This window comes from Canis lupus, chromosome 35 (genome assembly GCF_003254725.2).
Source record: "Canis lupus dingo isolate Sandy chromosome 35, ASM325472v2, whole genome shotgun sequence".
In the NCBI taxonomy this organism is placed as follows: domain Eukaryota; kingdom Metazoa; phylum Chordata; class Mammalia; order Carnivora; family Canidae; genus Canis; species Canis lupus.
Genome location: NC_064277.1, coordinates 6,358,029 through 6,370,541, shown reverse-complemented (window position 1 = coordinate 6,370,541; position 12,513 = coordinate 6,358,029). Strand labels below are relative to the sequence as shown.

Below are 12,513 nucleotides of genomic sequence, written 5' to 3'. Positions count from 1 at the left end.
CTCCCTCTCCACCCTCCCTCCACTCACACTCCTCTCTCTCTTTCTCTAAAATAAATAAATACATACATACATAAAAATTTTAAATTTCTAAAAAATTTTTTCTATTATTTTTGTTCAGATACAATCTTTTCATCTAGAGACCAAATATTTAATTTTTTAATATTTAATTTTTAAATTTTACTTTAAATTTATTATGCTTTCCATTTTAATTCAGATTTTAAATTAATTTGCCACTTATTTTGATGTACAAAAATATACTTTTCACAATTTTCTCAGCTAAATTTAATAATCACTCCAGTCATCTTCTTTGATTTACAGTATTTTCTTTATCATACATTAATTTCATAGAAACATGCAAACAATAACATCTATTTCTAAGCTCTCTATTTTGACCCATTAATCTATTTTTATACCGATCATTTAAATTATAGCAGCTCAAAATACAATCTAATTTCTAATATTTTATAGGACAAGGCCATAAACTTCTCATATTGTAATGAAAACATGTTAAAAACACATTCCCAAATGGCACTCCTAGACCTCATTGATCTTAAGAGGAGAGTTCTAGGTCACTAACAGGCATCTGAAACCTACTTGACTAAGAAGTTTATTATTACAATGGTCACAGCAGTTAGGCCACTATTATAAAAGGATAAAAACAAAAGTGGCCTTTTTTCCAGGTGGAGGACTATGCATATAAATGGTCAATGCCCCTCACACACACTCTCCTGTGATTTTTCTATTAAAAGTGTTCTTTTGTGCTTCTACTCAGAAGTATTGACCTCAACCTCAGTTTCCACTTCTGGGTTTGTTTCACTTGGAAAAGAAGCTCTCACTTCAGTGTAGGGGCCATACTGTCCCCAGGTACAGACTGCTGGTGAAACAGTGGCATTCTCCCTCCAGACCCTGAAAGGCCAGAATGAAGCACCAGAGCTCACATCTGCAAGGGCAGAGGGAAACCTGCAGCACATTTGTCATTAACTCTAATTTTCCTGGAAATATAAAATGGCTTTGGAATGAATGAGCTATTGCTGTGACATGAATGAATTTCAGACAACTGGCCTGAGTGAAAGAAGCTAGACTCCCAAAAAAAGGACACACTGGAGGATTCTTTTTACATAAAATTCTAGGAAATGCAAATGAATTTACAGCGACGGAAAGCAGATTAATGGTTCCCTGGCAGGAGTGGGAGGTCAGAGAGAGAATCCAGAGAGAGGCATTACAAAGAGACTCAAGGAAATTTTTGCAGTAATGGATATGTTTATTATTTTGATTGTGAAATTGCACACATATCAAGTGTGCAATTATTAGATATTAGTACCTACGTAAATGTGTGTGTGTGTGTTTACAGTTACATAAAACCAGGCAAATAGTAAGGCAAGAGGTAGAGAGCAGAAAGAGGAAGATATAACAAAAGTACTGGTGAGGAGTTAAGAGCAAAGACTCTCCGAAGGATTTCTGGACTATATAAGATAGAGCCCAGAATAAGGATCTAAGCTAGTTGGACAGAGCACTGCTTTGCAAACCTTAATGTGTGCATAAATCCCCTGCAGATCTTGTTAACTGCAGAGTCTGATTTAGTAGGTTTTGAGCTGAGGCCTGAGACTCTGCATTTCTCAGTAACTCCCAGGTGATGCTGATGCCACTGGTCTTTCAATGATTCTTTGAATAGCAAAGGGCTAGAGCACTTGTTCCCAGTTTTGGTTGCATATGAGAATCACTGGAGAGGTTGAAACAAACGAATAAAATTAGAAGGCAAACTTACACACACACACATACACACACACCACACACACTCGATGCCTGGCTATTGCCCCCAGCCCCCATAAATTCTGATTTAATCAACCTAGAGTTCAGTCCAGGAGGAATTAGAAATTTTTAAATCTACCCAGATGATTCTAATGTGCAGCCAAGAGTGACAGTTACTCCAAAGAGAGTGATAAAAGTCTTATCATGGAATGAAGAGGGAAGAACGCTGAAAGGGTAACAGGGAGCCAGAGGGACATAATAAACCATGTACCCAGTCAGAATCAAACACAGAATCAAACATTCCAAATATGGAATCCATATTCCAAACATGCAAATTTACCTGAGTATGATTTATACCTGTATGGTCCTGCGTTTGTTAGTGATGCTTTTGTTGCTTTCATACCTGGTCTGGGAATAAGTACCAGGCCAATTACTAAAAGAAAGATGGGGAGTATAGCCTTCCTGAGATTATAGCCATAGGGAAGAAAAGTCCTGGCGGTGGAGGAAGCTGACTCGAGAGGCTGGTCAGACACACACACTTACCAGCACATCCACAAGGACTGTTCATTGGTAGGAGATGACCTCCAGCCTGCCTCCTCCTGTCAGTGACGGACCACACACCAGGCAGGACAGACTATAGTGCATTCTTCTAATACATTTCAGACTTGTTTTAAAACTAATTTCAGTTTAGCTAGTTTTCTATTAACATTAATAGCTTGGAAATTATTTTTTGATCTGTGATACAGATTCTCATCTGCATCATGGATTTCTGATTCTGAAACTACTAATGTCCCAGAATCCTAAAAATGTTTAATGAGACATGTCAATTTAATTGTGCTACTTGGAACTTAAAGAGCCAGAGTTTGTCAGCATTTTGTTAACAAATGTCATCCTTTACATGCTGATCTTGGCTACTGATTAGATTCACCATTGCTGAAATTACGTATCAGGAAATGAGCTCTCTTTAGTGAAACAAAAGACATTTTTTTAAATTTAATTGATTAAAATGCAGCTTAGGACCAGAACAAACTTGCGAGTATCTAAAAATGGCCTGGTTTGGTAATGGTCATTATGTTTAAATTCTGACACAGAGGATGCTGTGTACCTGGATGGTGATAAAGAAAGAGAAGAGTATGTCCTGAATGACATTGGGGTTATTTTTTATGGAGACTTCAATGACATCAAGAGTAGAAGCTGGAGCTACGGTCAGGTAAGCCATTTAAAATTTGTCATTGTCAAGGACATTTTTCCTTATTTTTTTTTTTTTTTTTTTGTCACATGTATCACTACAAGGTGCCACATGTCGATCTCAGACATGCGCAATTTCCTACTTTTCAGGATCTGAGACTCCAAGACAGACAGCCCAGGAGTAGAGACTTAGAAAGGCAACTGCATAATTCATCCACTGAAAGCACATATCTTCGGGTATTACAATGTTACGGAGATCAGAGATTCTACGGATAACATGGCATTCTAGTGAGAAATGCTTGGCGTTCAGAACAGTGAAATCTCATTAGCTCAGACATTGTTCTTCAACATGGAATGGGCTGAAGTTTTCCTTTTCTTATAAGGAAAAGTGTTTGATAATGCTGCAAAGGATACTGCAAGGTGTGTGTTCAACTCAAAAAAGTCACCTTTTTTGTTAGTATAAGATAGTAGAAAATTAGAAATTAGAATTAGAAAAGACAGTCACCATTTCATCAGAGGAGGGCCCACTGGACTTTCACCTCGAGACATTTTATCAACTGCAATCTCAAATTACTGTCTGGATATAAAATAGCAAATGGCATTCCATTTAAGATATTCAATAATTCAAACTATTTCAGTTTGGTATCTCTAACAATGGAACAAGTGGCTGATATTTCTACCATATTTCCATAAGAATGCATGTCCTGTGGTTCAGCAAAGACTTTTCATTAGCAACATGAGAAAAACGAGTGTGTCATTTCTCAGAGTTTTGGCAGAGGTGATTGGAATTGTGCACCATTGTTCAGGATATCCAGGAGCATAGATTTCATGGAACCTGGCCTCATCAATCACATGATACTTTATTGGTTTCTGGTGGCTTCTTTTGACTTCCGTGTAAGCTTTCCTTGCATCCCTTACCCCTGCTCCAGCCTGGCCATTGGAACCTATGTCATTACTACTTCTTGCCTTGTCTGCCTGACTTTATGATCCACTCCTTCACCCAGACTACTGAGAATTGCATACCCAATGCTCAGGTTTGTCCACCTGTATTTCTGATGTCCTGCCAAACTAATCATCTGTGTGTTTTTCTCCTGTTTTTGGATCCCCCAAGCTCCCTGGTTACAAGGCCTCACTTCTTGAGTGACATAAGTCTATAATATTGCCTATTGTCTAGTGCTCTAATTCCTAATGTTTAGGTGTGATTCTATTTATGTCCCCAAAGTGACATTATGTAGAGGGGTAATAAGGAAAAAAGTCACCAAGGTGGGTAACAGGGAGGAGTGGGAAAGAGTCCTAAGCATAATCAGGGTACTCCTCAACCAGCATGCTGAGTAGCCTTTGGGTAGACACCCTTGAACATGGCCACCATCAGTCTCTATTGTCATTCAGAGTCCATTAATTTGAGTCTTTCAGTCCAAACAAGCAGCCAAGCAATGATGCAGGGAAACAAGCAGTTCTGTGACTATTTCATTACCTCTCCAATTCACTGCTTCGTGTCCCAGACTGAGAGATGGTACTTAATAAGAACCAGAATAATGAGTTCTTTATATACCTGAAGAACTCGTGCCCTAACTTTACTGTATCCATTCCATCAGTTTAGGGTTCCCAGAAAGTTGGTATCTTAACTGGATTTAATAAAGAACTATACAGTAATTAGCCATTAAGACTATGGTTTCTGTCACAAGTATTTGGGTGGATATGCAAGGTGTTTGTATTCAGGGAAATCTCTTGTACACTGAGGTACGGTATGGGTGAAATTTCCCCATTTTGCCATTTTATTACTACTTTGACCTTGTTCCTTAAAAAAAAAAAAAAAAAAAAAAGTCCTTGTGTTGCATGGGGCCAGTAGTTCTTTCTAAGGAAAATGAACTATGAACAGCCTTCTATGCTGCTCTCCATAGGACATCTTGAAACATCTTTAAGAACAGAGAGATCCTGCAATGGAACTGACTACCAGGCTGTTCCCTTGATAATATAATCTTTCTCTAGGCCTCCCTACCCTGTCTTTGACCCTGAAGTCTACCTTGTTTTAAAAGAGAAGAAAACTTGGAAGGCATTTGTGACATGAGGTGTCCTGTTATGTTCTGTGCAAGGTATACAGGCCTCGAGTACCTCCCTGTGATACACCTGAGAGTCATTTATTTTTGAGAAGCATAAGGATTCAAGTAACCTTTGAAGTTTTAAGGTTTTAGCCTCACTTTGGTACATTGTTTATTCCTTTGCTTTGGGCACTAGAACCCACATATTAGAGAAATTTTCTAAATTAACTTGTACAATTTTCTGAAGAACTTCAGGTCCTGTTCAGGGTCCTCAAGTACTCATGGTCCTTGAGTATACCAGCTTTCCAGTAATTCTGTTTGTTTCTAGATTGCTTTTAAATTTTTATTCATTTTACTGAAAAACAAAAGATGATGTCTTCTTCCTTCTACTTTAATACTTCATATTAAATATTACGGATGATTATGGGAAATACACATCTCTAAACATTAGGTTGTGCTTTCATTTTGTTTTTTGACAGACAATATCGGGCTTGCAAAGTGGATGGACATTAAGTTGTTTCCTTTTTTTTTTTTCATTGAATTTTTAAATTTTTCCCAAATAGTTTGAGGATGGCATCCTTGATGCTTGCCTATATGTGATGGACAAAGCACAAATGGACCTTTCTGGTAGAGGGAATCCCATCAAAGTCAGCCGTGTTGGGTCTGCAATGGTAAGAAACTACTGATTACTAATGTTAATTACACATGTTATTTGCCTCGGTGTATATGTCAGTTCATTAAGAGTCATTGAAATGATGACTTATGCTTAAACTTTTATTTGTAAGAGTCTTGAATTCCCTGAACTTGTCAAGTGCTATAAAACAAAATCTTATCTCATACTGTATGTTTCTTTGGCTTCAGAAATTTGGTGATAGATGACATGATACTATAGGCCGCTTATTCTTAAGTCTCTTGCTTAGGAACTGAGGAGTGACCATGACAAAATGTCAAAGACTATAATCTATCAAGCAAACAAACATCAAGGAACTCCAAAAAAAGAAAAAAAAAGTGCAAGACACAGCATTTCTCCATTTTCACACCCATAGAGAGAATAAAGAAGTAAATGACTCTAAATCTTAGCTTCTATTATAATGATACCTCACCATAGGGCTTTACAGTTTATGAAAGTTAGTTTAGCTTATAGTTTGTAGTTAATTCTTCATATTAACTGTGTGAAATAAGTAGGGCAGACATTACACATGCCATTTCATAAGTTAGGAAACAAAGCGACAACAAAGCCTTGTTAGTGACAAAGCCTCACCTGGAACCCAAGTCTCCTGACTCCAAATATAGACATTTTCTGCTTCCCATGCTGCTCTTTGTAGGAGATCTTGAAACATCTTCAAGAATGCAGAGATCCTACAATGGAACAGCTTCCAGGAGAGGAGATAGAATTATCAAGAATGGGAAGGTTGGGGGTCAGGTGGGAAAGTGGATTAAATGTGATGCCCCCCCAAAAAAATGTGATGCCCAAGTTCTGTGTGGTCCTGGACTGTCCTGACAAACACAGCACATAGATCCTACCTTTAGTGCATTAGAGCATACCAAATATGGTTCTTAAGCAGAATATTCCTAAAGAAACATTAAGAGAGGTGCTATTTCATACAAAGACTGAGCAAAAAAATAAAAATCTATCTTATCATTTTCCTTAAGTTTTCTAAAAAACAAATTCTTTAGAAGAAAATTGTCTTTGAGTTTGGTCTGAGTCAAATAAAATCAATATAATTCATGTAAACATATTAGAATGAGAACGATATGAAATATAATTTCTGGTTAGCTTATAAGAAGAAGGGCTTATTTTTTATTAGTTCCTAACCTTCATGTAAATTTAAAAGACCATGAGTGTAAAAAGAAGGCAAAGCCAATCTCGTAAGACAGTTTTGTTTTCTGTTGTTGGTTCACATTCTATAACGAAAAGATGGTGAATTCTAAAGAAGTTAGGAATTTCTTTATAATAACTATTTATTACAATATACATTAGATCTGTAGTTGATCACTGCTATTGCTGCTTCCAGACAAAATTCCCATTTTTCTTTTCCTTTGAAGTTACCATTGCAGGTTTACGGTGAGAAGAAAGCCAAAGCTCTCAGTGGTTAAATATGAACTAATGCCTTCGTAAGCATTCTGAAATGACACGCCACCAGCCTGAGCTTACTCACACATTATGCATATTTTTACTAATCTAAAAATCACTGCCTAACACAAGCCAATGCAAGAGGGAAGTAAACACCAAGCAGCTAACCCAATACTTTCCGTGGTGGCATCTGGCCAAGTGGAATTGGTGGAAACTTGTGTTAAGCACACAATCCTAATGCAAATTGCTTTGAGTCTTATTAATCACAAAAGGCCTATGGAGTTCTAATTTTGAAAATCCACAACTCAAATACAATATTTAGAACTAGAGAGAATCTATAGCGGGTGGTCGGTGGGGAGGGATGGTTTGGTTTGATATTGTAGTTTTGGTTTGTATTTCCCTGATGTTGAGTTACGTCAAGCATCTTGTCCTGTCTGTTGGCGATCTGGATGTCTTCTTTGGGAAAAGTGTTTGTTCATGTCTTCTGCCCATTTCTTAATTAGATTGTTTTTTTTGGGGGGGGGGTGTTGAGTTCGATATTCTTTATAGATTTTGGATACTAGCCCTTTATCAGATATGTCATTTGCCAATATCTTCCCCTGTTCTGAAGCGTGCCTTTTAGTTCTGTTGATTGTCTCACCCTGGGCGTTTTGGGTGATATTTCTGTTTCCACCTCCACCATTGTTTATGTACACAAAATATACGTTTGATAGTTTTTGAAACCCTTTCATATCCATTTTCTCCCTTAATTCTTAGAAGAGCTTCATAAATCTTTTCAAAATCTATTCAGTTGTAATGATTTTAGAAACTAAATTTTGAGCCTCTGAAAATCAATAAAAGACATGACACTTTTAAAAAAGCAACTGTTTTCTGGTCATTTGGGCAATTCTGTTCACAAATTCTGGATATCTATCCTGAAATTACTGAGTGAAGCTAAACATAGACTGAAAGAAAAACAACAAAGACCCCCTCAAATTTCTCAAAACTTTGCCTTAAAATATGAGAAGATGTATTTAGAAAGCCCAGAAACAAAATGTTCTAAAGTTGCATGAGTCTGGACAGAACATTGATACCAACACAGAGGACCCTGTGCATTGTTTCTTAGGGGGCTGGCCTCGTCGGCTGAAAGAACAGAGACTGCTGCAGGGTGTTTTAGGAATTCTTCTTAAGTATCTCCCCAGCTTGGTCACTGAGGCTGGGAATTCCTTTCACAGGATACATATACTAGAACAGATGTACAGGGTGACATGCAAATTCTCTGGAAGGGGTAATGCATTGACTTCAGTTCAATTTCCTGGGATCAAATACCACCAGAAAGGAGGGGGGATGAGCAGCCTGGAGAGGTCAGAGTAGGGAAGAGGCAAGAGCAGATGATTGAGGCCCCAAAGACAAATTTGCCTACTGTGGTCACGACAAAGTCTAGCACAGAAGATTGGTAGGGAATTTGCAGGGAAGTTGGTGGGTACACAAAAGTAAATGAGTATAGACAGTAACTCTGGTGTGCAAACTTTCTAATAATAATAGTGATATAAATCTGGATGTTAAGTGAAACATCCCCAGATAAAAATATGTATTGTCCAATGTCGATGATCTTGAATAGTTCTTTGTCATGAGGATTTTAGCAGCATCCCTGGCTTCTACCCTAGAGATGACAGTAGTACATTTTACCCACAAGTTGTGATAACCAGGAATGTCATCAGATATTTCCAAATGTTCGCTGGAGATCAAAATCACCCCCAGTGAGGACCACACACTAAACCCCTTTGTGGTTCAGTTTCCTAGCTATGCAATGGACATAACCCTCTCTTCTCACCTGCATAGAGGATTTGTCTTCTTACCTTTTCCAAAACCTGCTGGTTTTCATTCCTCTACTGATGCAAAAGTGGAGGGGGCATCATATGGGAAGAGCCCTGGCCCATGTCAGATCAGACCCCTCAGCTCTGACTCTACCACTAACTTACTGTGTGACTCAGGACAAATCACTCAACCTCTCCAGGCCTCACTTCATCTTTAAAACAAAATTTTATCTCTCTGCTCAAACCACATTTGTTATTCCCAGTGGTAGCACATATATCCTTTTATTCTTCAAGCCAATGTTCTTCTTTCTTCTGTTTTTTTTTCTTTATAAATTCAGTATCTTATTTTGTTCTTATTTTGAGTTGCTGTTACTTCACTTTGATGTGAAAACCAGAAAAGTTTATGACAATCTGGACAGCCTTGGGCTATTGGATTTTCCCAAGAGAAAGAAAGTCTAAAAATCCTGTAATCTCATTGTCGGAGGATTGGGTCTGAGATATTATAACCTTACATAAGCTAACCTTTATTTAGGCTCTTCAGAATTCTGAGTGGTGCGTTTTCCTAAAGCCACACTGAAGACTGATTTTAGAGAGGAAAATTTTAAATAGAGGCAATTAGAAAAAAGAAGAAACTTGTCCAAAGTTATACCTTCTCCTTTAAATTACATTGCTTGATTGTTGTTTTCTTTCTACTTCATATCTGATATGACAGTCCCCACCAGGACAATTGCCAGGAAATGTGCCAGGAAAATTGTAGAAGGAAACTTTGTGCTGTCTGAAAATTTATTTTGTTCACAGGGCATTAATAAAGCATTCCATTGCTGGCTCTGAATTACTGTGAAGAAACCAAGCATGGACTCGGAGCCTCTGTCAGACTATCTGAACAGTTGTGCTATGCCATCTGTGACAAAAACAACACAGTCCTGGGAAAGGGGAAAGGCAATGACAGTATAGTCTGACATTACTGCTGGGTGGTTACCTGTCCCGTGACTGATTGGATCTGGCAGCAAGAGTGGGCAGAGAGGTTCTCCAGGGAGACACACTGCTGCTTCAGTGGTCACTGTTGTGGGTACCACCTGCTTTTTCTCTGTGAAATCCTTAATATCTCACCTCTGTTCAGGTTCCCTCCTTTGGGTTGAGACTTGATCAACAGAAAGTCTATGTTGAAATGCACACAGAACCAGTACATAAAATCTGCCAAGACTCTCCAGGGGTCTTCTAGGTGAAGAAGCCCTTGAGAATGATGTCACTTGAGGTCACGTAGCAAATAAATGACTGATCTGGAAAAGATAGTGTTCTTACTGTCAGATCATATTACCTTAGAAGGCCACTACCAACACATCAGTACTAATAATACAATTACTACATCGAATTAAGTAGTTGTCTTTTAGAGAAAAAAAAAAAAAACAAGGGAATGGCATTCAGAATAGGTGAATTTTGAAATAGGGAATAAGTGATAAAAGGTATAAATCAGAGAATTATTTTTTTTAAAGATTTTATTTATTTATTCATGAGAGATACAGAGAAAGAGGCAGAGGGAGAGAGGTAGAGACAGAAAAAGCAGAGAAACAGGCTCCACGCAAGTAGCCTGATATGGAACTCAATCCCAGGGCTCCAGGATCACACTCTTGAGTCAAAGGCAGACGCTCAACCATTGAGTCACCCAAGCGTCCTTAATTCAGAGAATTCTAAATAGTTAGAGACATTGAGTGTCTGAGGAAAGAGTTCCCAAAGAGGATGAATCATCAAATATGGTTTGATGGTGGTATTGGTGGTTGGCAGTGGTGCCAGTGATGGTGTTGGTGATGATTACAATCATAGGGATAATTGTGATAGTGGTGATGGTGGTAGCAATTGATGTGATGATGCCAATGGTAGCAAAATACTCAATATTAACTCATCATTCAACAGGTATTTGTTGAGAATCTACCAGTCTAGATATTTGGGTACCTTTGTAGAGCTTATAGTCTAAAGAGCTTATAGTCTAATAGAAAAGACAGGCTGATGAGTAGAATATGTCAACACAGCATGACATATTCTGATGAAATAAGCATAGAGTTGTGTGGGAAACCAAATCTCTCGAGCTTTGCATGTTTTCCCAGGACTAAACACTGACCTAAAGTGTTGGGATATTGGACAAAAAGTAGAAGAATGACTGATAAGGGCCCATAGCAATAATGAACTATGCTATTGTTCATGGGAACCCCTCTCTGTGGTGGAAATTATACCCAAGAACCAGTCACCAAAAACACTGCAGGAAAATGTAGCTGGGGGTAATTTGCCCCTCAAGGGGCTTAATTCAATAATAATATTAATAACATTAATATTAATAATATAACATTATTGAGAAATTTTGGAAGGAAAGAGAGGAGAAACAATGTCAATATAGTTTCATATTTTAAAATTCCAGTCTTTATACTATTGCCAGCCTGGACTTTCCTGCTTCCCTTGAGATATGCACATTTATTTTTAACCCTGGTCTTTTGCTAATATCGAACCACAGTGCCATCATTAATCCCCATTAATACCTTGTTCTGACTGTGCCTTTTGGGAACTAACTCAAGATTGAAGTTTTTTTAGCCAATCGATGTTTGGTGTACTTTTTAGTGTTATTAAAAAATCTTGGACTCCAGCTAGTAAATCAAACTGACCACAACTAGAGTTAGGTCCTGGAGTTTCTTAAGGCCCAATACAAGACGAATGACTGCAGACTTTGCAGACAAGATGGACTCCGGGGCTTCTGATCCCCCAACATACATGACTATGGATAAACTGAAAATAGAACTATTTTTTACCTTACCCATTTTGCTTCCACTTCTCTTTGTCCTAGTATTTGGACAGGCTTTTTTTTCTTTCCATACTTAAAAAAAAAAAAAAAAAAGCACTGACATCACTCCTGTGATATCTTGCCAAGCAGTTCCAAAAGAGGCTTACTACAAAACCACGTTTTCATTTTTCTCCAGTTGCTGACTTTGGCATCTTACTGGAAGCTTCAAGTCAAGCAAACCTCTTCAAGCAACCAACTAGTACAACTACTCAGATTGCATTTAAAAATTCACTTGGGTTAGACATTCTAACCCTCTGTCATCCCAAATCTACTCTGAAGTCAGAGATAACAAGATAAAGTCTATTCCCTAATTATACAGACCAACCACAGCATAATTCCCTAACAGTTTTATTTTTAAAGAAATAAAATAAAGGTTTAAAAAGCACCATCTAGTTGAGCCTATGCTGATAGCAACTAAAAACGCCTTGATTCGCATGTACTAAGGACCCAGGTGCTTAATGGCCATTGTCCCCAGTCATGCCACCACTGAGGAGCTTTTTCACCTTTCCCCAGAGGCACCTTAATTTTGGAAACTTTTCATCTATCAAAAAAGCATGACTATGTAATAATAATTTGTTTCCCCATTCTTGTGTCAAAGATTTATATAATTTATATAATTGTCAATCAGAACTTCTATTGGTGTCTGTAGTCCCTTCTGATCACTACCACCAGACAATCCAGGAGAGCACACTGAATGTGATTTGGTGCCACCTTTGTAAAGGTAAAGATACCACTTCCTTTTTATGTTTTGGAAGAGTGACAAGGGCACATACACCTGCATTACTAACTTTACTGAAGCCTAGGAGTTAAAAATTTCTAGGCTGGTGACCATTGCCAGAG

At 38.0% G+C, this 12,513-nt stretch overlaps 1 protein-coding gene across 2 annotated transcripts in view; it reads left to right on the top strand.

Annotated features, from left to right (window-relative positions):
- Positions 1–12,513, top strand: part of F13A1 (coagulation factor XIII A chain) — a 163,844-nt gene that overhangs the window by 69,989 nt on the left and 81,342 nt on the right. For both annotated transcript variants that reach the window (XM_025445092.3, XM_035710518.2), the window contains exons 6-7: positions 2,841–2,959; positions 5,540–5,647. In XM_025445092.3, coding sequence (XP_025300877.1) covers positions 2,841–2,959; positions 5,540–5,647 — 227 coding nt within the window. The remainder of the gene's footprint in view (positions 1–2,840; positions 2,960–5,539; positions 5,648–12,513) is intronic.